Raw genomic sequence first — 26,390 nt, 5'->3', positions numbered from 1 at the left:
ACTTGACTTAATGCATTTATTGTTTCTCGGTTTATTTTTATAATATATATTTGTTTGTTTGTTATGATTTAAATTTATGTCTCTGGAGCTCATCTAGGTGTCCTGGTCTCCGCTGACGATCAGGGCTGCAGACATCATCTCTTGGTGCTGATCCACCATCTGATCGGATACAGACTGAGAAACAGAATAAGAAAGAAACAAACAAATATTAGCGTAGATGCCATTCTCCTTACGATGTAACGAGTACATTGTGTGTTATGGGGAGTGTTCCTGGTTCCGGTTGATCTAATTAATGCAGCCTAACAATCCTTTAACGGATTTGAATAATAGAAGCGTATTAGTGTGTTATGTGTAAGCCAGGTTAAAGAGATGGGTCTTTAATCTAGATTTAAACTGACAGAGTGTGTCTGCCTTCCGAACAGTGTTAGGTAGATTGTTCCAGAGTTTGGGTGCTAAATAGGAAAAGGATCTGCCGCCCGCAGTCGATTTTGATATTCTAGGTATTATCAAACGGCCAGAGTTTTGAGAACGCAGCGGACGTGGAGGACTATAATGTGATAAGAGCTCGCTCAAGTACTGAGGAGCTAAACCATTCGGGGCTTTATAAGTAATTAACAAGATTTTAAAATCTATCCGATGTTTGATAGGGAGCCAGTGTAGTGTTGACAGAATCGGGCTAATATGGTCATACTTCCTGGTTCTAGTAAGGACTCTAGCTGCTGCATTTTGGACCAACTGTAGTTTGTTGATCAAGCGTACAGAACAACCACCCAATAAAGCATTACAATAGTCTAACCTTGAGGTCATAAACGCATGAATTAGTATTCCTGCATTTGACGTTGAGAGCATAGGTCACAATTTAGATATGTTTTTGAGATGGAAAAACGCAGTTTTACAGATGCTAGAAACATGGCTTTCAAATGACAGATTGCTATCAAACAGCACACCTAGGTTTCTAACTGATGAAAAAGAATTAACAGAGCAGCCTTCAATTGTTAGATAGTGTTCTAGGTTATTACATGTGCGGTTTTTAGGTCCTATAATTAACACCTCTGTATTTTCAAAATTTAGCAGTAAGAAATTACTCATCATCCAGTTTTTTATATCGACTACGCATTCCATTAGTTTCTCAATTTGGTGTGTTTCACCAGGCCGCAAAGAAATATAGAGCTGAGTATCATCAGCATAACAGTGAAAGCTAACACCATGTCTCCTGATAATATCTCCCAAGGGTAACATGTAAAGCGTGAAAAGTAACAGCCCTAGTACTGAGCCTTGAGGTACTCCATACTGCACTTGTGCTCAATATGATATTTCTTCATTCACTGCTACGAACTGATGGCGGTCAGATAAGTACGATTTGAACCATGCTAATGCACTTCCACTAATGCCAACAAAGTTTTCTAGTCTATTCAAAAGAATGTTGTGGTCGATAGTGTTGAACGCAGCGCTAAGATCCAGTAGAACTAATAAAGAGATACAACCACGATCAGATGATAGAAGCAGGTCATTTGTAACTCTAATGAGAGCAGTCTCAGTACTAAATCCTGACTGGAATTCCTCACAGATACCATTTTTCTCTAAGAAGGAATATAATTGTGAGGATACTACCTTTTCTAGTATCTTTGACAGAAAAGGGAGATTTGAGATCGGTCTGTAATTAACTAGATCTTTGGGTTCAAGTTATGGTTTTTTAATGAGAGGCTTAATAACAGCCAATTTGAAGGTTTTGGGGACATATCCTAATGACAATGATGAATTAATAATAGCCAAAAGAGGATCTATGACTTCTGGAAGTAGCTCTTTTAGTAGTTCAGATGAAATAGGGTATAACATACATGTTGTTGGTTTAGATGATTTAACAAGTTTATACAATTATTCCTCTCCTATAGTAGAGAATGAGTGGAATTGTTCCTCAGGGGATCTATAGTGCATTATATGATGCGATACTGTAGCTGATGGCTGCATGGTTACAATTTTATCTCTGATAGTATCGATCTTGGAAGTGAAGTAGTTCATAAAGTCATTACTGCTGTGCTGTTGGGAAATGCCAACACCTATTGATGCTTTATTGTTCGTTAATTTAGTCACTGTATTGAATAAATACCGGGGGTTATGTTTGTTTTCTTCTAGAAGGGACGAAAAGTAATCAGATCTAGCAGTTTTTAATGCTTTTCTGTAGGATAGGTATACAGGTGCTGGTCATATAATTAGAATATCATCAAAAAGTTGATTTATTTCACTAATTCCATTCAAAAAGTGAAACTTGTATATTATATTCATTCATTACACACAGACTGATATATTTCAAATGTTTATTTCTTTTAATTTTGATGATTAGAGCTTATAGCTCATGAAAGTCAAAAATCAGTATCTCAAAATATTAGAATATTACTTAAGACCAATACAAAGAAAGGATTTTTAGAAATATTGGCCAACTGAAAAGTATGAAAATGAAAAGTATGAGCATGTACAGCACTCAATACTTAGTTGGGGCTCCTTTTGCCTGAATTACTGCAGCAATGCGGCGTGGCATGGAGTCGATCAGTCTGTGGCACTGCTCAGGTGTTATGAGAGCCCAGGTTGCTCTGATAGTGGCCTTCAGCTCATCTGCATTGTTGGGTCTGGTGTCTCTCATCTTCCTCTTGACAATACCCCATAGATTCTCTATGGGGTTCAGGTCAGGCGAGTTTGCTGGCCAGTCAAGCACAGTAACACTATGGTCATTGAACCAGCTTTTGGTACTTTTGGCAGTGTGGGCAGGTGCCAAGTCCTGCTGGAAAATGAAATCAGCATCTCCATAAAGCTTGTCAACAGAAGGAAGCATGAAGTGCTCTAAAATTTCAGGTAGATGGCTGTGTTGACTGTGGACATCAGAAAACACAGTGGACCAACACCAGCAGATGACATGGCAGCCCAAATCATCACTGACTGTGGAAACTTCACACTGGACTTCAAGCAACATGGATTCTGTGCCTCTCCACTCTTCCTCCAGACTCTGGGACCTTGATTTCCAAATGAAATGTAAAATTTACTTACATCTGAAAAGAGGACTTTGGACCACTGAGCAACAGTCCAGTTCTTTTTCTCCCCAGCCCAGTTAAGATGCTTCTGACGTTGTCTCTGGTTCAGAAGTGGCTTGGTAGCCCTTTTCCTGAAGACGTCTGAGCGTGGTGACTCTTGATGCACTGACCCTAGCTTCAGTTCTCTCCTTGTGAAGCTCTCCCAAGTGTTTGAATCGGCTTTGCTTGACTGTATTCTCAAGCTTGCGGTCATCCCTGTTGCTTGTGCACCTTTTCCTACCCAAATTCTTCCTTCCAGTCAACTTTGCATTTAATATGCTTTGATACAGCACTCTGTAAATAGCCACACCTTTCAGTAATGACCCTCTGTGACTTACCCTCTTTGTGGAGGGTGTCAATGTTCGTCTTCTGGATCATTGCCAAGTCAGCAGTCTTCCCCATTATTGTGGTTTCAAAGAACAAGAGATACCCAGAGTTTATACTGTAGGGATGGTCATTTATTCAAACTCAAATGTAAATATTCTAATATTTTGAGATACTGATTTTTGACTTTCATGAGCTGTAAGCTCTAATCATCAAAATTAAAAGAAATAAACATTTGAAATATATCAGTCTGTGTGTAATGAATGAATATAATATACAAGTTTCACTTTTTGAATGGAATTAGTGAAATAAATCAACTTTTTGATGATATTCTAATTATATGACCAGCACCTGTATATAATAGCTCTACTCCCAGAAGTTCTAGTTAGGGTTTACCAAGACAGAGTTCATATATTACTTGTGGCTCTGTTCTGGCCAGCCAGAGTCTCGTTCTCACATCTGGTGTCTCTCCTAGATGATGCTCCTTGGGAGAATCACGTTCAGAAAGACCTTCCCATAGGAAAAAAAAATATTGCTCAGTGGTTGCTATTCCTAAGCTCAGAAGACTTAGATGAGATTCTCATATATCTCTCATTTTAGTATCAACGGCATTTCAGATGTTTCTCCTAAAATTCTCTAGGAGAAATAGAAGTAGACACAAATGAGACATGATAAATATTTTTTAGAAAAAAAGAGTCAAAACTGAGAATGTGGTGGAAGAAACATAGAATATATCTTTATTGTCTTTCTGCAATCTCTATCAAGACTCCAATATTGGAATATTTTATTGCTCAGTGGTTGCTCTCTCTAAGCTCATAAGACTTAGTTGTGATTCTCATGTATTTCTCATTTTAGTCTCAACAGTGTCTCAGATGTTTCTCCTAAAAATCCTTAGGAGAAATAAAAGTAGACACAACTGAGACTTGAGAAAATTCTGAAAGAAAGGAATCCAAAATCACAAAAGGAGAGAAATGTGTGAGAAACATGGGAGATCTCTTGATTGTCTTGCTGTAGTCTCTTGGAAGACTTCATTATAAAAAATATTTTACAGCTCAGAGGTTGCTTTTTTATTATTGCAATGGCTTTTTTCACCTTTAATGGTCAGGACAGTAGAAGATTGAGATATCAGCTTTGTCTTAAGATTTATTCTGTTTTATTTTAGGAGAAACGTTAAACTCTTACTAATATTGTAAATACTAAAACTATTTCAATAGCATTAAAAAATTAAGAATATCAAGGGTTATTAGTTTAAATGTTTAAATTTATCAACAATGTCCAGTATTCCAAACACACTAGAAATGACTTAAAAGTGCAAGATGTTTAGTATAAGAGCAATACCTTTTTTAAACAAATGTAACACTGGAGTACTAGTTTTTTTTTTTTTTTTTTTTTTGCTTTGTTTAGTAGCATTAAAATATTGTCTCGTACATCCCATTTTTGCATGTATGTAAATATAGGTTATGGTTTAGTCATTGTCTAATAAATCACTGTCTACATAAAACAACTTCAAATATGACAATACATGTATTGTCTTTGATTGAAATGGTGTGGATAAATGACATTGAAGCTAACCAGAGGGAAGAAAAATAAAACAAAAAATAAATCTCTTTAACATTTGAAATATTTCTCCAAGACAGAAATGAGGTTACTTTAAGATTGAATGGAAACTTTTGCTTGAGTGTCCTGCTTCTCAAACTTGTCTCCTGAGACAAAAACACTCTCACAATGGTCTCCTTTAAAGCTTCAGAAGTGATCTCAACAACTTTACACACTGTGCTCATATTTTTCTCTTCAGCTAGAGACACTTTCACCTGTGTCTCCTCAAATGTTTAGAAGATGTCTCAACAAAATCACACACTGTGCTCAGATTTTTCTCTTTAGCTAGAGACTCTGGATATCTCACATTTGTCTCCTCAGAAGTTTAGAAAAGATCTCAACAACATCGCACGTTGTACTCAGAATTTTCTCCTACACTAAAGACTCGGGAGCTCTCACATTTGTCTCCTCTAAATTTCAGAAGTGATCTCAATAACTTTACAAAGTGTGCACCAAGTCAAATGCCTCAATATGAGCTCAAACATTTCTACCACATGATATGTATTAATAATCAAATTGGTCAATTAATAATCAAGACTGAGTCATAAGCCATTTATGTGCCTTTCAGCAAAGATAGCTCCAGGGTTACATTTTATGTAAATAACATTTTTGTAAATAATGTCCCATAAAAAGTAACATTATCTTTATTTCTCCATAATTTCTCTCTCAATACAGCCTTTAACTCTGAATTTATGATTTCCCCGCTTTTATTTAGTGACTTTCAAGTATTTGACTTGGTGCACACTTTGTAAAGTTATTGAAATCTCTTCTAAAGCTTTACAGGAGACAAATATGAGACCCACAGATTATTTAGCTAAGGAGAAATATCTGAGCACAGTGTGTGATGTTGTTGAGATCTCTTCCAAAACTTTAAAGGAGACCATCGTGAGAGTGTTAGAGTTTTTGTCTCAGGAGTTTGAGAAGCAGATGACTTCGAGCAAAAATCTCCATTTGATCTGAAAATAACCTGATTTCTGTCGAGGAGAAATATTTGAGATGTTAAAGAGATCTCACTTTTGATTTTTCTTTCCTATGGGTTTTGTCTCAAGTGCGTTGTTTGATCTTTCACCCCTGGCCAGAAATGTGAAACTTTGGGTCTGACCCCTGAGGGACACCAGCTAATAGATTCCAGCTTCAACTGAGGTTGTTGAGACAATTCTGAGTTGGAGATCTACCACCATGAGGAAGCTGTATGCACTAAAATGTCAGCTCTTTGTGTTGTGGTGTGAACAACATCACTTGAACCCAGTCCACTGCCCGGTTGGTACAGTGCTGGAGTTCCTTCAGGAGTGCATTTCAGTCCCTGCCCCAGTCAAAGGTAAACTTATATTACTCAGACTGATTGGTATTATAGGTAACACTTTATTTTGATGGTCCCTTTTGAACATTCTGTTGACTCTAAGTAATGTTGCAACTACATGTCAACAAACTCTCATAAGAGTATTAGTAGACTGTCTGCTTCATATCTACTAACTCCTTATTGTGTTGGTCTCCCAACAGATATTCTACTGACTATAAGTAACTTTGCAAGAACGTGTCAACTTAATCTAACCCTAACCCTACCAGTCAACTAATACACTGCTAACACTAATGAGAGTCAGTAGAAATGTAGGTGTAACATTACTTATAGTCAATAGAATGTGTTAAAGGGACCATCAAAATAAAGTGAAACCGTATTATAGATTGATTATGATTTTGACTTTTTACTCAGATTGTAAGAGTGACTTCTTGGTATACTGGTAAATTTGGTACATCCATAGAGTGATATGACTTATTTTAATTCAGAATTAAGACTTATAGATTAAGTACATTTCTTTATCTTCGTAAGTGTGAAGTGTACTTATTTTTCTTTCTTTTGAAACCTCTTGAAGTGGTTATGTTCATTAAAATTAATTAATCATTCAGTCTTCAGATATGATTATTGTATTCTTCTTTTGTATATTTGAAAAACTTATGAATAAATTGACAACTTTTTTTCATCATCATGTCTGACTCGGATCTGATTTGCATCAACCTTTTACATAATGATGATCAAGTGATGACAGTACAAAACTAGACTCAAAACAGTCTGTTTATTCATTTATTTGTCATACATTAAAACATATGTTTGGTGAAAATTACCACTGAATTAATATACACTACTTACAAAACAGACATGGAGAAATGGAAAATTAAAACGAATAAAAAAACATTATTTAATTCATTCATTCATTTTCTCTAAAATAAGGCACTGTTATTTGGCAAAAAAGGCACTTCAAATATGAACTCACATGAATTAATCCATGAAGCCCATCAACAAACATTTCAATTTAATAACCCCATTTACATGTTTCCTTCACGACAGTACCATGATGCATGCATGTGCTTTCCTCTGCTTGCAAACATGGCGCAGCACATGCAGGTTCTACGTCAGAACGCTGGGTCCTGCATCAGTAGCATCACACGCATGTGTCGTGGTACTCTTGTGAACGCTCGTCGACTGACACGGAAGAGAAGTAGTAGTTGAATAAAGTCTTTATTTTTGTTTTCATTGCATACAAAAAGTATTTCCGTAGCTTCACAAAATTAAGGTTGAACCACTGATGTCACTTGGACTATTTTAACGATGTCCTTACTGCCTGGTGGTTGCGTTGCTGTCTATGGAGGGTCAGAAAGCTCTTGGATTTCATCAAAAATATCTTAAATCGAGTTCCAAAGATGAAAGAAGGTCTTACATGACGGTGAGTACTTAATGACAGAATTTAAATTTGTGGGTGAACTCTCCTTTTTATTTCTGTGCAATTTTTTGGCATTGTGGCTGATTTAGGCTGATTAACACAAACAAACACACACATACACACATATAAAATACATAACATCATGTTTGACTGTAATAATGTGGAGTTAATATCACAAAGAGTTATTTTATATGTATTTTTATAATGTCTATATACAAAACTACAGTAAATAAAAAAGTGAACAGATGTATACCTATATGGAAATGGGAAAAGAGCCAATGAGTGGTCCTCATTTCATGTTATTTTAATTTTAAAAGTATATATTTTTGCAGTAGATGGAAGCAATCTTCCACTAAACCACGGCATATTATTCATGTTATCACAATGAATAAAACTGAGAAATGTAAAGTGAATTTTACATAAAATGTTGCTTTAAAAAAAAAAAAAGAAAAAAAAAAAAAAGATGTATATAGAAAATGTTAGAAATAGAGTCAAATACATTAAAAAAAACAACAACACATTAATAAAGTGAGTTCTATTATGTTTCTGACAAAAAAAAAAAGAATGATTAAAAAGAAGTATTAAATACATCAGGAATGATGTGCAAAAAAAAAAAAAGAGCTTTGAATATTAACTTGTTATCAGTCAGTGAAACTGATATTATCCATGTCTGCAGTATATGGGCAACATTTGCAAACAGCCTCAAAGTCCTTTTTGAAGTACCAATCATTTAATTATTTTTAACCACCAAACATTTTTTTTATCTTCATTCTAAAAGTAAATAAAAAATAAAATAAAATAAAATAAAATCTCTAAAGCTTTCAATCCGTACATAAATGGCAATAAGTGCTCAAATAGCCCCTGACTTGTGGTAGTTCTGTTCTGTTAAGGCTTTGTGGAAAATTTCATGTGCGATCTCAGCCTCCTCTGTAGAGGGTGATCTTGTGTTTGTCTGCTAAGAGCAGTGTGATGTTGTACTCATAGTCTCCATCGTGGACGCCTGTGTGTCTGAATGCTCCTCTGAGCATGTTGTCCTCCCAGTAATGGTGCCAGTTTCCATCCTGGTCAGCACCAAATCCAAACACTTTCACCTACATCCAACAGAGCAGACAGGCTTTAAGACTGAAAGCAGTTACTTTAGATCATCATCATTTATTGATTATTTTATTAGCAGCAGTAATTTCAGCAGCAGTGGCAATAGTAGTAGTAGAAATAATTCATTTATTTTAATATTAAACTTTCTTTTTTTTTTTTTTTGTCATTTAAATTTGGTGCTTGGTTGTAAGATCTATCAGTCTGGGTTTTGATAAATCATCAACATAGCTGTACACCACATAATCTGTTTCTATTATAATTATTCTAAAGCAGTTCTTCTTTAAAATCATACCAAATGACAGAAAGATCCGTGTTAATCCGTGTTTATTAGATCATATAAAATGATAAATGTAATGATCCGACAAACATATACTGTACTTCTCAACACACAGTTGCAGCAGAGGGCTGGTTCCACAAGGGGGAGATATTCTCATGTGGAAACTACATTTTAGAATGGGAGTGAAACACACTCCTCAAAGCACAGAAAATTATTAAACTGAATAACAGTGAAGACACTAAAGAAAGAAAAACAATACAACTAAAATGAACATACCTCATCACAAATGTGAACTGCAAACATCAGAGAAAGGAATCCAGTGGATGGATATCTTCCATGACCCTCTAGCCACGAGTCATATACATACTTTAAAAAGCCTGGGTTGTAGATTAACACCTGTGAAAAGATCATGAATCAAATCTCTAAAAATAGGAATAAAGAAGAAAAGCAAAGAACGGATCAAAACTAGAGTCAAAAAGCCCCCCTCTTTTATTTTTTAATAATGGCACACAATCCACTAACCTTGTCCTTATTGGCTTTGATCCGTGACTTGACTGGTACATATGTCCTAAAAGCCAGAGACAATTATATCGATTGATAAACAATGCTTCACTGTACTAATTAAATTATCCTGCAGATTCAAACCTCCCCTGTATAGCTATCTTTTCCCTCTAGAATGTACATGTGGGTCAAAAGATGATACAGGAAAAAAAGAAATAAAGAAAAATACCGTTGGATGAATATCTTAGATTAGATGAACGCTGTTTGTTCAGTCAATGAAAAAATATTTTTAAATGACAATTAAGATTGTTAAAGTAGTGTATATAGTTTACAAATGGTGCACAAATACTGTAGGCCTATTTAAATGCATTATGACATGAACATGGTTTATGTGGACACCTTAGACACAAACGTTTTGAGCAAATTCAGTTTTTTTCATTCTCAGGAAGGTGTGTTAGATTTTAGCAGTGTGATTCAATCACAGATTCAATCTGTGAGCAAAGTGACTCTATGAAACAATAAAGTCACTCCCCCGTAGGCCTATACAAAATCACCTGGTTTATGCTTGTAAATATTTAGTATATTTATATACTAAATGCAATTCCATAAAAGCACCAATGGGAGGAGAAAGTTCTGCGGGTGATTTACTGACAATGTGCACATTAAAGAACACAGACACAGCCAGATGCTCTACCAAGAGCAGAGCAAATTACCGCCTGCTTTAAGACATGCTTTTTTGGACGTTAAATAATGGTGCAAATACCAGTAATTTGACGAGCACAAACGTTAGTATATTGCGCTGTGTGATTCCTTTTAATACACTCCTCCCATAAATGTTGCGTCTGAAAGGGAAACTCCTACAAATGCATATTCAGTATAGGCAAGGCACAAAAATAACTGTGTCAACTTTTCAGCACTATTTCTTCACTGTGTAGGTGCGTCTCAAATCGCATACTTATGCACTATTCTATCTCCCTGCACACTAATATTTATTATTATTATTATTATTATTATTATTAAGGCTTCAAAAACCAAAACAAGAAAACTTATCTAAATTAGCAATATAGCGATGACAATATTGTCTGATTTGGTAACATACCAAACACAGTTCCTGTTGGGCTGCAGTCTAGGAGAATTTGGCTTGAACCTTAATTAAACACACCTGATCTGAATCAGGGTTCAAATGAAACTATGCTGTGGCTCTCAAGGAGCTGAGTTTGGTGCTCCTGTACTAAATGATACATTTATCATGTAATTCCAAATATCAGATAATAATTCACTAACTTTGAGATGTCTCCTGTAGTCAGAGCGCTGATGATCCACTCTAGATCCAGAGTTTTAAAGGGAATGAGTATAAGACGTGTGGAGTTGTCTAAATCGATGGCACTCTCTGGATACATCAGGTGATGAGTAGTCTTATAGCCAACATCCTTTTCAAAACCCTGTGTTGGAGCCTGGTTCATTCTGTTAATACAGAAATTGCACACACTTTAAGATCATGTTATAAAGTATTACACAGTTATGTGCATGTCTGTTACAGCAGGAAGGTGTGGCATATTTATAATTATATATTTCAGCTACATTGCAAGGTCGATTATTGCCGAATTCTGTTGATTATTGCCAAAATTTATACATAAAAGCTTGCTAAAATTTTCCTGCTCTGACCCACAAATTAAAGTGTGGTATAGTATTAATTTTTTTTTTTAAATTTATCGAAATGCAGCATTTTTTTTTTTTTTTTCATAGGATGTTACGATCCAATAACTGTAGCAGGTATAATGAGCAATCAGTTTCAGTAACAATACCGTAAAATGTCCATAAGTGCACAAAACATTTCTTGTTCATACAGAATTCTGGGCTCTCAAAGGACATTTGTGATTCAAAGAAAATTTTGAGAAGCACAAATGTAAGAAGAAACAACTGTAAGAAGTAGATCCAAACACACGTTCTCCACAGATAGCCAGAATTTTCCATTTACTGTTTAGAGACATGATAAATTTTAAGCATGAATGATTAAAAGCTTGAAATTTCCCTCCAAACGGGACCTAAAAGCTCAGAATATAACTATATATAATTATATAATATGGCAGTGCATGAAACACATGATACAAAACAGTGATCAGTTTGCTCAGTTTATTTGCTAGTATTGTCTTTTGTTAATATTCATTAATCATTTAAATTCATTAAGTCATCTAAAATTCTGATTCTGAATTTATTTCCACCTCAACCTAAATCTGTATTTCTCTTTGATGTTTGGAAAATAAAAATAAAAAAATCTTTACCGTATGACAAAATCACTGGAGTCGATGTAGGACCCATAACGGGACTCCCGAAGATTCCCAGAATTACCGACTACAGAGCATGTTCGACAGCGATCTGGATTCGCATCAACATAGCGTTCCTCAGCAGGGATCAGCTGGAATAATCTGTCCAACACTATGGTTAGATTGGATGGACTCTTCTCAGCCTGTAGCCACTACACTCAATATACACAGAAATCACAATATGGAAATGAATAACAAAATTATTAATATTACATTACTAAAAAAATAATAAAAATCTAGGAATAACTAAATACTATATGTACTATTGATGTAACAGGGAGAGATACTATTACAGGATCACTTGGAATAAAAATAGATTTATATGCCTGCTATGTTTTCCAAATGTTGTGCAGTTTTTAGATGTGGAAGAACATTGTCTCTGCATACTTCTGAAGGATTTTAACATTTGGGAAATGGCTGTGTCAGTGCAGCATAATTATTTATGTCACAATTGGACATACGCTTTGCAAACACAATTTCAGTGAAAGATGGAGATTACTATAATACTGTAAGAAGTGATTGATTAAGTAAATTTTAAAGCCCAAACTGTGATAAATGGTTGTTTTGATATGCAGTCAGCCATTCTGTCCCAAAATCATTTATTTCAATGTATGCATTAGCAAAATTAAGCCATCAGCTGAATGGCCATTTTCACATTGTTCCTTTCAGTAGCATGGAATGCATGTTTAAAATATATACAAAAAGTAATCAAAAGCCCCTTTCACACTGTAATACCAGTAAATTGCCTTAATTTATGCCGTAAAAAATGTGCTGCTCATACATGCAACGAAGTTCCATCTTTTTTCCGGTTAAGCACCATTCACACATCGGTTTCAAATTATGGGTAAATTCTGTGATATCATTACATGGAAATTACCTCTAAACAGCTGCGCTTCCTGGTGTTGTGTTGATGTTTTAATTTTTGTGTCAAATGTTCACATTCACGCAGCTTCTTTTGGCACATTAGACGACTTCAAACCAAACTACACAAATGCCTTGAGTTGGCCTTCTGACCTTTCACTTTTTAACAATAACTTTTCTCCGGTTGCTGTAACTGTGCATTTCTAAAGCACATTTATTACAGCAAAACCTGCAAGAAAAATTCTGATCAGATGAAGTTGTTAATGTACAAGTGGCCTGATTCACTAATCTCATCAGAAGTGTCTAATGTCTGTTAGACATGTTGAATTTATTAATTTTATTGCAGTCCTGGAATTTTACTGCTTGAAATGCAGTCCTGCGTTGATATTTTGAAGGTTTGTATATCATTTAAAATATATATATATATTTAGACAAGAGCATGTAGAGTCACAGACATCAAGAATCTGCATATTAACCTCAACAATGGTGACAATCGACAAAATATTCAGATCCGCTCTGATCATCACAAAACAAGCTTTTTGTTGATTGTCACCATTGTTGAGATTCATGTGCTGATTCTTGATGTTTGTGTGAGTCAAAAAGACACTTTCTATAAAACGATTCGCAGACAATACTCATGATGTGCTCAAGCTATTATATGATGATTAACTCATCATCAATAAGTTACTAGATCTATCTGAGCAGATTTTTCACTAGCAATTATTGCTATGATAAATGTGTCTTAGAGAAACACATACAGCAGCCAGAGAAAAACTGATATTATAAAGTCAAGGGTCAGAAGCCCAACTAAAGCAAACGCTTATCTCCACAACAGTGACTTCAAACTTTATTATTTTTAATGAAACATTAACGTCTAAACCTCTGTTAATTCTCAATAAGATTTTTTGTATGAAAGAAATAAAGTCAGACTGGTTTGTAATAAGTGAAGATGCTGAGATCTAGAGAGATCTGTTACTGTTTCATGTTCTGTTGCTGCCAGTCATGTGACATTTAATTAATTAAATTAGTTAATTTTACAGTGAAGGTGTTTGATTGTAATGATTTAGGAAATGCCTGTAAATTAACAGTGTTGTCAGCTTGCTTAAATAAGGATATTTTACTTTAATTTTATGGTTTTTATTTGGCAGCTGCCGCTGCCAGTCATTTGACCATTTTATCATCTAACGGTGTTGTTATTGTATTAATTACAGTTTATTTTTGTAATTTTACATACCTTTGTTTGTAATTTAAGAAAACGGAAAACATACTGTATAAAAATACAGTAGTTTTTCTGTATAAAAAAATGTGAAATACTGTAATTTGTCATTAATGTCATAATACTTAAAATAACAGCCATTTGCAATTTCACCAAGTGCAAAATGTTCCTGGATCAACAGCATTGTTAATCCTGGAACAACATTCCAAGCAACCAATCAGAATTGAGGCATAAGTTTACAGGAAATGTCAGTTTTAGCCTCACAACATATTTCATTTAATTTAATTTCAACCCATTTCATTCAACATAATTTCCTTCTGATTTTAGGGTTAAAATTATGGGTAGAGTTAGGTTTAGGGGTAGGGATAGGGTTAGGTCTATGTTTCTGAACAATGACGTTGATCCAGGATCAACAAAATATCTTGATAAACATGTCTTCCTTGGCAAAATCAAGGCAACCTGTAAGTCTGAAGGGCACAGACTGGACGTAGTATGTGAAATCTTTCCTCATTCAGCATTGTGAATGGCAGAGTGCATAAGGCTTCCAGAATGACCGGATGCATGGTCGAGAATGAAACTTTAGGAAGATAATCAGGGTAAGGGTGCAAAATAGCTATGACCAGTCCAGGGGCAGTTTCTAATCAGGATGGCAAAACCAAAAAAGCCTGCAAATCCCCAATTCTCTCCAGAGAAGTAATAGCCATGAGAAAAACTATCTTTAGAGATATAAGCTTAATTGGTGCTGATTCTAAGGGTTCAAAAGGGGTCCGAACCAGATGCTCAGGCACTATAGCCCACAAAGGGACTCTCACTCTGGTAGGTGGCCTCAACTGCTTAGCTCCACAAATGAAACAAATGACTAGAGGGTGTTTTCCTACAGAGACCACATCAAACAGAGTGTGGCAAGCCAAAATAGCAGCCACATAGACTCTAAAAGTACCACAGACAACATCCCGGACTCCGCCATTCAGCTGCACGGACTAACTTGCTACCGCGCGGACAGAGATTCATCACTGTCTGGTAAGACTCGCGGCGGTGGCTTGTGTGTGTACGTCAACAAAGAATGGTGTAACAATGCTGGGGTAGTGTCAAAACACTGTTCATCGCTGGTGGAGTTTATGTTTGTGAAGTGTCGACCGTTCTATCTGCCGCGGGAGTTCACGACCATTGTTATTGTCGCGGTATACATCCCCCCGTGCGCAAACGCAAAGGACGCGCTTCACGAGCTGTACAGCGCCATCAGCGAACAACAAACAAATAACCCAGACGGCTTTTTCATCATAGCCGGTGATTTCAACCACGCAAACTTAAAGACAGTTTTGCCAAAGTTCTACCAACATGTGAACTTTGCAACAAGGGGAAATAACACACTGGACTTTGTTTACACAACAGAAAAGAACGCATACAAAGCCGAACCCCGCCCCCACCTCGGGTACTCGGACCACATCTCTGTTATGCTAATCCCAGCATATATACCACTTCTGAAACTGGCCAAACCGGTTCACAAACAGATCAAGGTATGGCCAGACAATGCCACCTCAGCACTGCAGGACTGCTTCCAGGACACAGACTGGAACATGTTTAAAGAGGCGGCCACCTACAACAACCACACAGACCTGCAGGAGTACACTGAAACTGTGACTGCTTACATCCAAAAGTGCACTGATGATGTGACAGTCACCAAGACCATCACCACACGTGCCAACCAGAAGCCATGGATGACAGCAGAGGTTCGTGGGCTGCTAAAGTCCAGAGATGAAGCATTCAGATCAGGAGATAAAGCAGCCCTCAAAACAGCAAGAGCCAATCTGTCCCGCAGCATAAAAAATGCAAAACGGTCATATGCTCAAAAAAATCAACAATCACTTCACAGACAGCAGTGACATACGGAGCCTGTGGCAAGCTATTCAGACCATCTGACACTCTATCCTCCAATTTGATACTGTTAAGTGCTTTGACACAATCTGTATTGTAAAAGCGCTATATAAATAAAGGTGACTTGACTTGACTTGACCATCACAGACTACAAGCCCCTGCCACAGGCCTGTGATGATGACACATCCCTCTCAGATACACTCAACCACTTTTACTCACGGTTTGAAATGCAGAATGACACACCTGCACAAAAACTGCCCACACCTCCCAACGACCAGGCGCTCTGTCTGTCTCCAGCCGACGTAAGGAAGTCCCTATCTAGGATCAACCCACGCAAGGCTGTGGGTCCCGACAACATACCTGGCCGTGTACTGAAAGACTGTGCTGCACAGCTGACAGATGTCCTAACAGATATCTTCAACACCTCGCTGAGCCAGGCAGTCGTCCCCACATGTCTCAAATCCACAACAATCATACCGGTACCAAAGAAATCACCTGTGTCCTGTCTAAATGACTACCGTCCCATAGCACTGACTCCAATCATAATGAAGTGCTTTGAGAGGTTAGTCATGCACAACATCAAAACCAGCCTCCCCAACACACTCGACCCGCTCCAGTTTGCATACCGTCCAAACCGTTCCACGGACGATGCAATTTCCTCCTCTTACCCACCTAGAAAACAAAGACTCTTATGTTAGAATGCTGTTCATTGACTTCAGCTCAGCATTCAACACAATAATCCCACAACAGCTCATAAATAAACTCAACCTGCTGGGCCTTAACAATTCCCTCTGCAATTGGATCCTGGACTTTCTAACTGGAAGACCTCAGTCAGTCCGTGTCGGCCACAACACCTCGAGCACTTCCACACTGAACACAGGTGCCCCACAAGGCTGTGTGCTCAGCCCGCTGCTCTTCACGCTGCTGACCCACGACTGCACTGCCAAGTCCAGCTCCAACCACATCATCAAGTTCGCTGATGACACAAAAGTGGTAGGTCTTCTCAGCAACAACGATGAAACGCACTACAGAGAGGAAGTGGCACAGCTGGCTGAATGGTGTGGCATTAACAACCTGTACCTCAATGTGAGTAAGACAAAGGAGGTTGTGATGGACTTCAGGAGAAACTCCGTTGATCACCCCCCACTGACCATCAACAGCTCGACTGTGGAGAGAGTCAGCAGCACTAAATTCCTGGGGGTGCACATCACAGAGGATCTCACCTGGTCCACCAACACCATGTCACTCTCCAAGAAGGCACAACAGCGCCTACACTTTCTCCGCCGGCTGAAAAGAGCAAGTCTCCCTCCACCCATCCTCACCACCTTCTACAGGGGCACCATTGAGAGTGTGCTGACCAGCTGCATCACTGTCTGGTACGGGAACTGTACTGCAGCAGACCGCAAGACCCTCCAGCAGACAGTGAACACAGCTGCAAGGATCATCGGTGCTCCTCTCCCCTCCATCCTGGACATTTTCCTCACACGATGCTCCAGCAAAGCCAATAGCATCGTGAAGGACAACACATCCCTCCCACAGTCTCTTCCAGCTCCTACCATCAGGGAGACGGTACCGGAGCATCAGAGCCCGCTCTGCCAGACTGCTCAACAGCTTTTTCTCCCAGGCTGTGAGAGCCCTGAACTCAAATCACCCCGCCCCTCTCTGAACCCCCATACAAACCCCCTACCTCCTGTAACATGTAACGTGCAATTCGAAGTGTGCTACACACAGGTGAGTGGGCCTGTACAAACCACCTGTAGTAGCACACTCTCCTCCTCTATGCGCACTAGTCACTTTTCACACACACTGCTGTGCGTACACAAATCCCACAAAAAGAACTCAGTAATATATGTATGTTTACATGCTCATGCACTACAAATCCTCCTGCACTGTTCCCCAGCCAGCTGCTTGAACTCAATGTTTCTCCTTGCACATGTACAGTATTTATCTGAAGCATTCGTATAGTTTGTATTTTTTAGTTTGTATAGGTACTTTTTATATATAGTATATTTATAGTCAAAATCTATCAGTAGGATAGTTGTGTATAGGTTTATATTGTCTTACTCCATTGTTGTATGCCTGTATTTATGTAGCACCGTGGTCCTGTGAGGCACGACATTTCGTTCCACTGTATGCCCCGCATGTAGCGGAATGACAATAAAGCTCAACTTGACTTGACTTGACTGAATGATTTTTATTTTATATTATTTTATTTTAGTCAGGCTATTTATTTATTCATTTATTTTTTATTCCCAGTGAATAGGAGTTAAAACTCCCACCCATGTGGCACTACTCCAATAATAGGCCATGCAAAATACCAAAAAAAAAAAAAAATTATAAAATAAAATAATAATAATATATTTAAAATATTGGCAAGTAATGTTGCAAACAACAATACATCTACATTTAGTCATTTCGCAGACTTACAAAGCAGAAGCAAACAGACCAACGAGAGAGCAACAATATACAACCCGAATTCCGGAAATGTTGGGACGTTTTTTTAAATTAGAATAAAATTAAGAAAAACTAAAAGACATTCAAATCACATGAGCCCATGAGCCAATATTTTAATCACAATAGAATATAGAGAACATAACAAATGTTTAAATGGAGACATTTTACACTTTTATCCAGTAAATGAGCTAATTTCTCCTGCTAAAGGTCTCAAAAAAGTTGGCACAGCGTAAGGGACAAGGCCGAAGACCTTTGTTGGATGCCAGTGGTCTTTGGGCCCTCAGACGAGACTGCATCACTCATCGGCATGATTCTGTCATTGACATTACTAAATGGGCCCAGGAGTACTTCCAGAAACCACTGTCGGTAAACACAATTTTCCGTGCCATCTGCAGATGCCAACTAAACTCTATCATGCAAAAAGGAAGCCATATGTGAACATGGTCCAGAAGCGCCGTCATGTCCTGAGGGCCAAGGCTCATTTAAAATGGACTGTTTCAAAGTGGAAAAGTGTTCTATGGTCAGACGAGTCCAAATTTGACATTCTTGTTGGAAATCACAGAAGCCGTGTCCTCCGGGCTAAAGAGGAGGGAGACCTTCCAGTGTGTTATCAGCGTTCAGTTCAAAAGCCAGCATCTCTGATGGTATGGGGGTGCACAAGTGCATACGGTATGGGCAGCTTGCATGTTTTGAAAGGCACTATGATTGCTGAAAGGTATATAAAGGTTTTAGAGCAACGTACGCTCCCCTCCAGACGATGTGTATTTCAGCAGGACAATGCAAAACCACATACTGCAGCTATTACAACAGCATCTTCATAGTAGAAGAGTCCGGCTGCTGAACTGGCCTGCCTGCAGTCCAGATCTTTCACCTATAGAGAACATTTGGCGCATCATTAAACGAAAAATACATCAAAGATGACCACAAACTCTTTAGCAGCTGGAAACCTATATCAGGCAAGAATGGGACTGAATTCCAACACCAAAACTCCAGAAACTCATAACCTTGATGCCCTGACGTCTTCAAACTGTTTTGAAAAGAAGATGAGATGCTACACCATGGTAAACATGCCCCCGTCCCAACTATTTTGAGACCTGTAGCAGGCATCAAATTTGAAATGAGCTCATTTTGTGTGTAAAATTTTAAAATTTCTCAGTTTAAACATTTGTTATGTTATCTATGTTCTATTGTGAATAAAATATTGGCTCATGTGATTTGAAATTCTTTTAGTTTTCATTTTATTCAAATTTAAAAATGATCCAAAATTTCTGGAATTCAGGTTGTACAAGCGCTGTGACAAGTCTCAGATTAGTCTAGCACAGTGCACATAGCAAGGATTTTTTAAAATTATTATTATTATTTTTTTTTAAATAAATGAATTAGACCAAAACGAATAGAATAGAATAGAATACAATACAATAGAATAGAATAGGTGGCTAAAGACTCAGCTGCTCGGATTGAGATAGGCAGGTCATTCCACCAGCTGGGGACAGTCCAGGAAAAGGTCAGTGAGAGTGACTTTGTGCCTCTTTGGGATGGCACCACAAGGCGTTGTTTATTTGCAGAATGCGAGCTTCTGGAGGGTGCATAGGTCTGAACTAGCGAGTTTAGGTATACTGGTGCAGCGCCAGTGGTTGTCTTGTAGGCAAGCCATCAGTACCTTGAATTTGATGTGAGCGGCTATTAGCAGCCAGTGCAAGCTGATGAAGAGAGGTGTGACATGAGCTTTCTTCAGCTCGTTGAAGACCACTCTAGCTGCTGCATTCTGGATCAGTTGCAGAGGCTTGATAGTACATGTAGGAAGGCCCGCCAAGAGCGCATTACAATAGTCCAGTCTGGAGAGAACAAGAGCTTGGACAAGGAGTTGTGTGGTCTGCTCTGTTAGGAAGGGTCTAATCTTCCTAATGTTATATAAGGCAAAGCTGCAGGACCGGGCTGTTGTAGCAATATGGTCTGTGAAGCTTAACCCCCTGGGGTCGAAGCCCGAACCAGTGTGGTCTGTCTCGTATTTTCTTTATGACAGCGAAAAGAACTAAAAAGAGTCATTGAGTTTTGATCGTACAGATAAGAATAAGATATCGTTTGAAACTGCAAAGGGTCTACTTTTATTTGTGTATAGTCATAATAACAACAAAATGTGCTTTTATCAAATAAAGAAAATACACAGGCTGCGTTCTCTGCCGGCTCTGTCTCTGTTATCTCTCTTCACAGACACGTAAATAAAACAACATGAATCTCCGCGAATACTTGCCTCAAAGACATGGGGAATATACTGTATGTATAGAAAGCTTGAAATGTCTACTTTTACATAAAGTAAGTCACATCCAAAACAAATATTCTCTGTTAAAGTAATCCGTATGAAACCAACGCGATGTCCAGTTTTCCCGTCTCAATTCATTAAATCTAATGCAGTCACGCCCACGAGCCGATCACGCTTTTCAGATTCTAAGCATCTACGCGAGACACGCACGCATGTAAATGCCCACATCGCCTCCGCGTAAACAAACGTGAAGCGTTCATCACGACTACTTTTTGTTTCTGGAAGAAATAACCCATTTTTTTATTCTCCTCACACTCTTTCTTACCTGCCTCAGCTCAGTCACATTCATATTGATGGCCCATTATGGGATGCCCTTTGTCTCTCATGTGTGAATCACTAACGTGGCCATTGTCACTCCCTTGCATACAGGCTTTCGATCATGAAACATGTTTTACAAATGTTAAATCAATATATTGTTTTCTGTGAAGGAGTGAACAGGATAATTTTCACTTAATTTTGTAGCAAAAACTCTGATGGCAGGGCATGCCAAAACACCCTCAGACCTCAGAGGGCTAACTGATCATCAATCACAACTCCAAGGTTCCTGGCTGTCCCGGAAGGATTTATGGTTGACAAACTTATCTGTATAGAGAAGTTGTGATGAAGTGCTGGGTTGGCTGAGACTATGAGCAGTTATGTCTTAGCAAGGTTGAGTTGAAGGTGATGAACCTTCATCCAACCAGAAAAGTCTGTCAGACAGGCTGCAATGCGAACAGCTACTGTCGGATCATCTGGTTGGAATGAGAAGTAGAGTTGAGTGTCATCAGCATAGCAATGATAGGAAAAGCCATGCTTCTGAATGACAGATCCTAAAGATGACATATGTAGATGGAGAAGAGACGTGGTCCAAGCACTGAGCCTTGAGGAACCCCAGTAGCAAGAAGTTGTGACTTAGAAACCTCACCCCTCCAAGACACCCTGAAGGACCTACCGGACAGGTAAGACTTGAACCACTGGAAAGCGGTTCCTAAGACGCCCATCTTCATGAGGGTGGACAGGAGGTTCCGGTGGTTAACAGTATCAAAAGCAGCAGACAGATCCAGCAAGATGAGTACTGAGGATTTGGAAGTCTCTCTTGCCAGTCTCAGGGCTTCAGTAACCGAGAGCAGTGCAGTCTCAGTTGAGTGGCCGCTTTTGAAGCCAGATTGGTTGCTGTCCAGGAGGTTGTTCTGTGCAAGAAACGTAGAGAGTTGGTTGAACACAACTCGCTCAAGTGTCTTTGCAATGAACAGAAGAAGGGATAGCGGTCTGTAGTTTTCTAAAAGTGCTGGATTTAGAGAGGATTTCTTAAGCAGTGGGGTTACCCAAGCCTGCTTGAATGCTGCGGGAAATGTACCAGAGTGAAGAGAGGTGTTGATAATGTGAGTGAGCACGGGTATAACTGAAGAAGAAACGGCCTGAAGGAGGTGAGTGGAAATAGGATCAAGCAGGCAGGTAGTAGGATATTGGAAAGGATAAGTTTAGAAATGTCTGCCTCCAAGAGTGGAGAAAAGGAGGAGAGAGAATGAGTATTTGTGGCTATGAAGTTTTTGTCAGTTTGTGGTGTGGAGAATTGGTCGCTGATGCTTCTTGTTTTATTTATGAAGAATATTGCAAAGTCATCAGCAGTATGAGCTGATGAAGGAGGGGGTGGAGGAGGACAAAGAAGAGAAGAAAAGGTTTTGAAAAGCGTGCGAGAGTCAGAACAGTTGTTAACTTTGTTGTGGTAGTATGTTGTTTTAGCAGTTTAGACACTTGCAGAGAAGGAGGAGAGGAGTGACTGATATACAATAAGGTCAGTAAAGTTTTTTGATTTGCGCCACTTCCTCTCTGCAGCCTTGAGTCTAGAGCGATGTTCCCGGAGAATATCAGACAGCCAGGGGCAGGGGAGGTATTGTGTGTTTGACTGGATGAAAGGGGGCAAAAGTTGTCTAAGCAAGATGTTAGAGTGGAGCAAACCATAGAGGATAGGCGAGTGGGAGAGAGAGTGAGCATAGGTTACGCCGAAAGGTGACCTGAGGAGGAGTGTGTGTTGTGTCCGGAGTCAATGTGAGGTTAGAAGTGATGAGAAAGTCTGAAGTGTGCAACGGTGTAACTAAAGTGTTGTCAGTTGAGCAGTAGCATGTGTAGATAAGGTCCAATTGGTTACCTGATTTGTGAGTAGCTGTAGTAGACACACGCTTGAGGTCAAATGAGGCAAGCAGAGTGTTGAAGTCAGCAGCCTGTGGTTTATCTAGGTGGATGTTGAAGTCCCCAAGTAGTAGCAAAGGAGTACCGTCCCCAGGGAAGTTTGAGAGTAAAATATCCAACTCATCTAAGAAGTTACCCAGTTGACCTGGGGGACGATAAATAACTACAAAATCGATTGTAACAGGGTGGGTAGTAGTAATTGCATGTGATTCAAATGAACTGCTGCCGGTAAGAGATGGTAGACTATCAAATTTCCATTCTTTTGAAATAAGTAGACACGTCCCTCCGCCCCTCCCAATCGGGCATGGGGTGTCATTGCAATAGAGCGGAGGCGCCAAAGCTGTGGAGAATCCGCTTACCCAGAAGCTTCCGTCACTGACGGAGATTTACAGAAAATTACCACTTTATTAAGCTTTAAGTCACATCTCAAATGAAAAGGTATCAACTTATAATCATGTTTATATTAATTAGCCCGTGAACTCATTCTCTCAGACGGCCTGGGTATGCGGCACATTCTAAGCTTATATGGACGGAACGCCACTGGTAGGTTCCAAAGTTTGGGCTAGGAGTGAATTATCATCCACTGCGCCTGAGATAGGAGATCCCTCCTGATGGGAATTGGCCACAACGGGGAGAAATTCAAGGAGGGATATAAGGCCTAAGAAAAAAAACTAAGATCAGCCAACGAGACGCTATCAGTAAGAGGCAAGACCCTTATTGACATGGTAACAGAGCAACTGTCTGGGCCATGTATGGGCCGTCGTTAGCATCTTGCAATGACAACCACTGTGGATTGCAGCCGCCATGAGACCTAGAAGCTTCTGAAAGTAATGGAAAGTAATTATCTGGCCTAGCCTAATATTCTTCAGGGTGTTTAGAATGGATTCATGATGTGCGGGAGATACAATTGTGCCGGCATTCTGATTAAATCCCATATTAAATATGTTGTCCTCTGGACAGGAGAGAGAACCCTTTTCTTGGCATTGAATCTCAACCCCAGAGACTTGAGATGAGTAAACTAAAAGCATCAGTAGGTGATGGAAAATCACTGTCTTATGCGAGCCATTCAGTCATTCATTCAATCGATTTGTTCAAACGGCTGATTCATTAAGAAAGGAAGCAAGGACTGCCTTTATGAATGGTTCACTGAATCATTGACTCATTAAAAAAAAATTCATTCAGTAATGAAACACTGCTGTGTGTTGATCAGAGACATGCAACAGTTCTCCTAGGGCTTTATTTTTGTTGGCAAAATTACACAAAAACAGACTGTATTGACAATGTTTCTAAAATGTAACACAATATGAATTATTGTCTATTAAACTGTTGTATAAAATGAATATCACATCATGCAGATATTCGGGAAAAAATCAGCTCTCTTTCCCGTGTCGTGTGATATTGCTAAATTACTGTATATCATATGATACAAATATAAGACAAACTCATCTAGGGTCATTTTTGTCCTCATATCTCTAAATTTAGGGGCATATAACTGCATTCTAGTAGCCAGGCTTCATCATGCAATCAGTTGTCCTGCATCATGTTCGACAACAACATAAGATGACGTAATAAATATTTTCCCCAAATATTTTCCTCATAAATATATCTTCATTTTTAAGTAAAAACTTTTATGTAACCTATTTTTTCTACCAGCCAATGATGATTCTGAAAGAAAACACGCAGTGTTAATTATAGTAACATATGCAACATTCACATGCACTTTCACTGCCAAAATTACAATTTAAAATAAGTCAGAGCTATGGAAATGCATCTTAATATTTACAAATCTCCATATTATGCGTAGGTTATTTTCTATCCAACCCCCCCTACATCTAGTTTTGATGTCCATCAGGGGGTATCAGGGAATTTTTTTGTGCCTGGTTTTGAACTAAGTTTAGTCTACACTCTTTTGGCTCCTTTTCCCCATGGACATGGTTAATCCACCAATGGGCACTATAAAGAGGAGAGACATGCTCCAAACATATGTATTCCAGGATTATCTGATGATACATCACTGAAATAAACTGTGTTCATTCGTTTTAGATGGATTAAAATTTTTAGAACAAACTTTACAGAAATAATTATGGTTTTTAATACACATTGTTGCAACCATTATGTGCTTTCATGCCGATCTTGAATGAATGACTGTGCATGTTATTTTAAAGGAAAAAAGGTTTCTCTTTGTAGTCTTTTAATAAAATAAAACATCCTCTCAAAATATAATTTTTTGTTCACTGATTCCAAGTTCCCTTCTTTCAACTTCTCCCTTTTAAAGACCTAGTTCTGTTCTGCTATAAGTCATGCTATGTGACTAACCTGCCACCATCTGTATGTGTCGTCTGAGAGCATGCTGCTTTTCCTGGACATCAGTGGGTGGAAGGATTGGTTGAACCGTTCCATAAACCAGCTATCATCTTCATCATCAAGGTGAATGATACAGCGTCTACAGGAACATGCATTTCCTGACAGGCCCAGCATGGACCTCAAAAAGTACAGCGAGGGTTCTCTGAGTGTGTAACTGAACACAAACATTGAGAAGGTCATGGCACACAAAAGTCCTGTTAATGTGCGTATTTTCCTCTGTGTGAACAGAGACATTTTGAGTTTGAGTTTGTCTCTCACCCCAAAAGAAACCAAAGAAGAGGGAGGGATTTATTATGCATTCTTTGTTCTCCCACAAAAATCATTGAGAAAAATGAAAATATGCAATTATGTGATTCTTCACTCTCCAGCAGGTATCCACATTGTGAAGAAGAACATGTGAACCTTACAATGGTTTGGGAGGAAAAACAATGAAACAAATCCCTGAAAAAAAAATCCTTGTTAAGATAAAACCCAAAAACACCATACAGTCCTCAATCATAAAAATGTTCTCCGGAAAAAATCCATAAGATTCTGCGATATTTTCTGGAGGATCTTTCTGGACAAATCAAACATCTAACGACAGTGATCAGGATCCAGGTCAATCCAGGGCAGTGTGATCAGGATGCTAGTCTTCTCTCTCATGATATTAATCTTGTCTGTGTGATCATCTACCTAGAAAAGCAAACACAAGATAACTTAAGCCTAAATATCACCATACATTTACAATTTTTTCCTAATAGCTAAAATACATTTCCTAAAATTAAGCTTATTTAATCTTCAACCTTGTGTAACAAAACCAAAAACTCTGCTTAAAAATGTTATCACTGATCTAATTAAAGGGGTCTAATGATGCGATTTCTATTTTTCCTTTTCCTTTTTAGTGTGGTATGTAGCTGTTTGTGCATGTATAAGATCTGCAGAGTACAAATCTCAAAGTCTCCCACAAGAGGATTTATTCGATGTAAAAGAGAAGGCTGATCCAGACCGGGCTAAAACACGCCCCCACGTGTCTACGTCACAATGTGGAAATATTTGCGTAATGCCGCTGTGGCGAGGGGGGCGTGGTTCAGTGAGGTCTGCAGCAGGAGAGAGATCTGGGAGACGAGCGGTGAGTAAGTGGGTCAAGTGCAAATGACAAACACCTGTGTCTTGTTCCAGTAAGTGGCGTGGGGAGACCGCATAAAGACACCTGGGAACGTCAGAGAGGGAGAGAGAGACCAACTGCTGACTGCTGG

The 26,390-nt window shown here is 38.6% G+C and overlaps 1 protein-coding gene across 7 annotated transcripts in view; it reads right to left on the bottom strand.

The window, feature by feature from the left end:
• Positions 1 to 7,058: 7,058 nt before the first annotated feature.
• Positions 7,059 to 26,390, bottom strand: part of LOC131526454 (CMP-N-acetylneuraminate-beta-galactosamide-alpha-2,3-sialyltransferase 1-like) — a 62,095-nt gene continuing 42,763 nt past the window's right edge. For 4 of the 7 annotated variants that reach the window (XM_058754794.1, XM_058754793.1, XM_058754796.1 and 1 more), the window contains 6 exons: positions 25,108 to 25,827; positions 11,855 to 12,048; positions 10,857 to 11,036; positions 9,594 to 9,639; positions 9,348 to 9,467; positions 7,059 to 8,790 (listed from right to left, as the gene is read on the bottom strand). In XM_058754794.1, the coding sequence (XP_058610777.1) occupies positions 8,617 to 8,790; positions 9,348 to 9,467; positions 9,594 to 9,639; positions 10,857 to 11,036; positions 11,855 to 12,048; positions 25,108 to 25,389 (996 nt within the window). In that variant the 5' untranslated portion in view covers positions 25,390 to 25,827 and the 3' untranslated portion in view covers positions 7,059 to 8,616. Of the gene's footprint in view, positions 9,468 to 9,593; positions 9,640 to 10,856; positions 11,037 to 11,854; positions 12,049 to 12,773; positions 12,912 to 25,107; positions 25,828 to 26,390 lie in introns of those variants that run through there. The other 3 variants (XM_058754797.1, XM_058754799.1, XM_058754798.1) reach the window with 3 other exon arrangements.

Source organism: Onychostoma macrolepis, chromosome 19 (assembly GCF_012432095.1).
Source record: "Onychostoma macrolepis isolate SWU-2019 chromosome 19, ASM1243209v1, whole genome shotgun sequence".
Taxonomy (NCBI): Eukaryota; Metazoa; Chordata; class Actinopteri; order Cypriniformes; family Cyprinidae; genus Onychostoma; species Onychostoma macrolepis.
The sequence above is the reverse complement of the archived record's forward strand: the minus strand, read 5'-3'. Positions and strand labels throughout refer to the sequence as shown.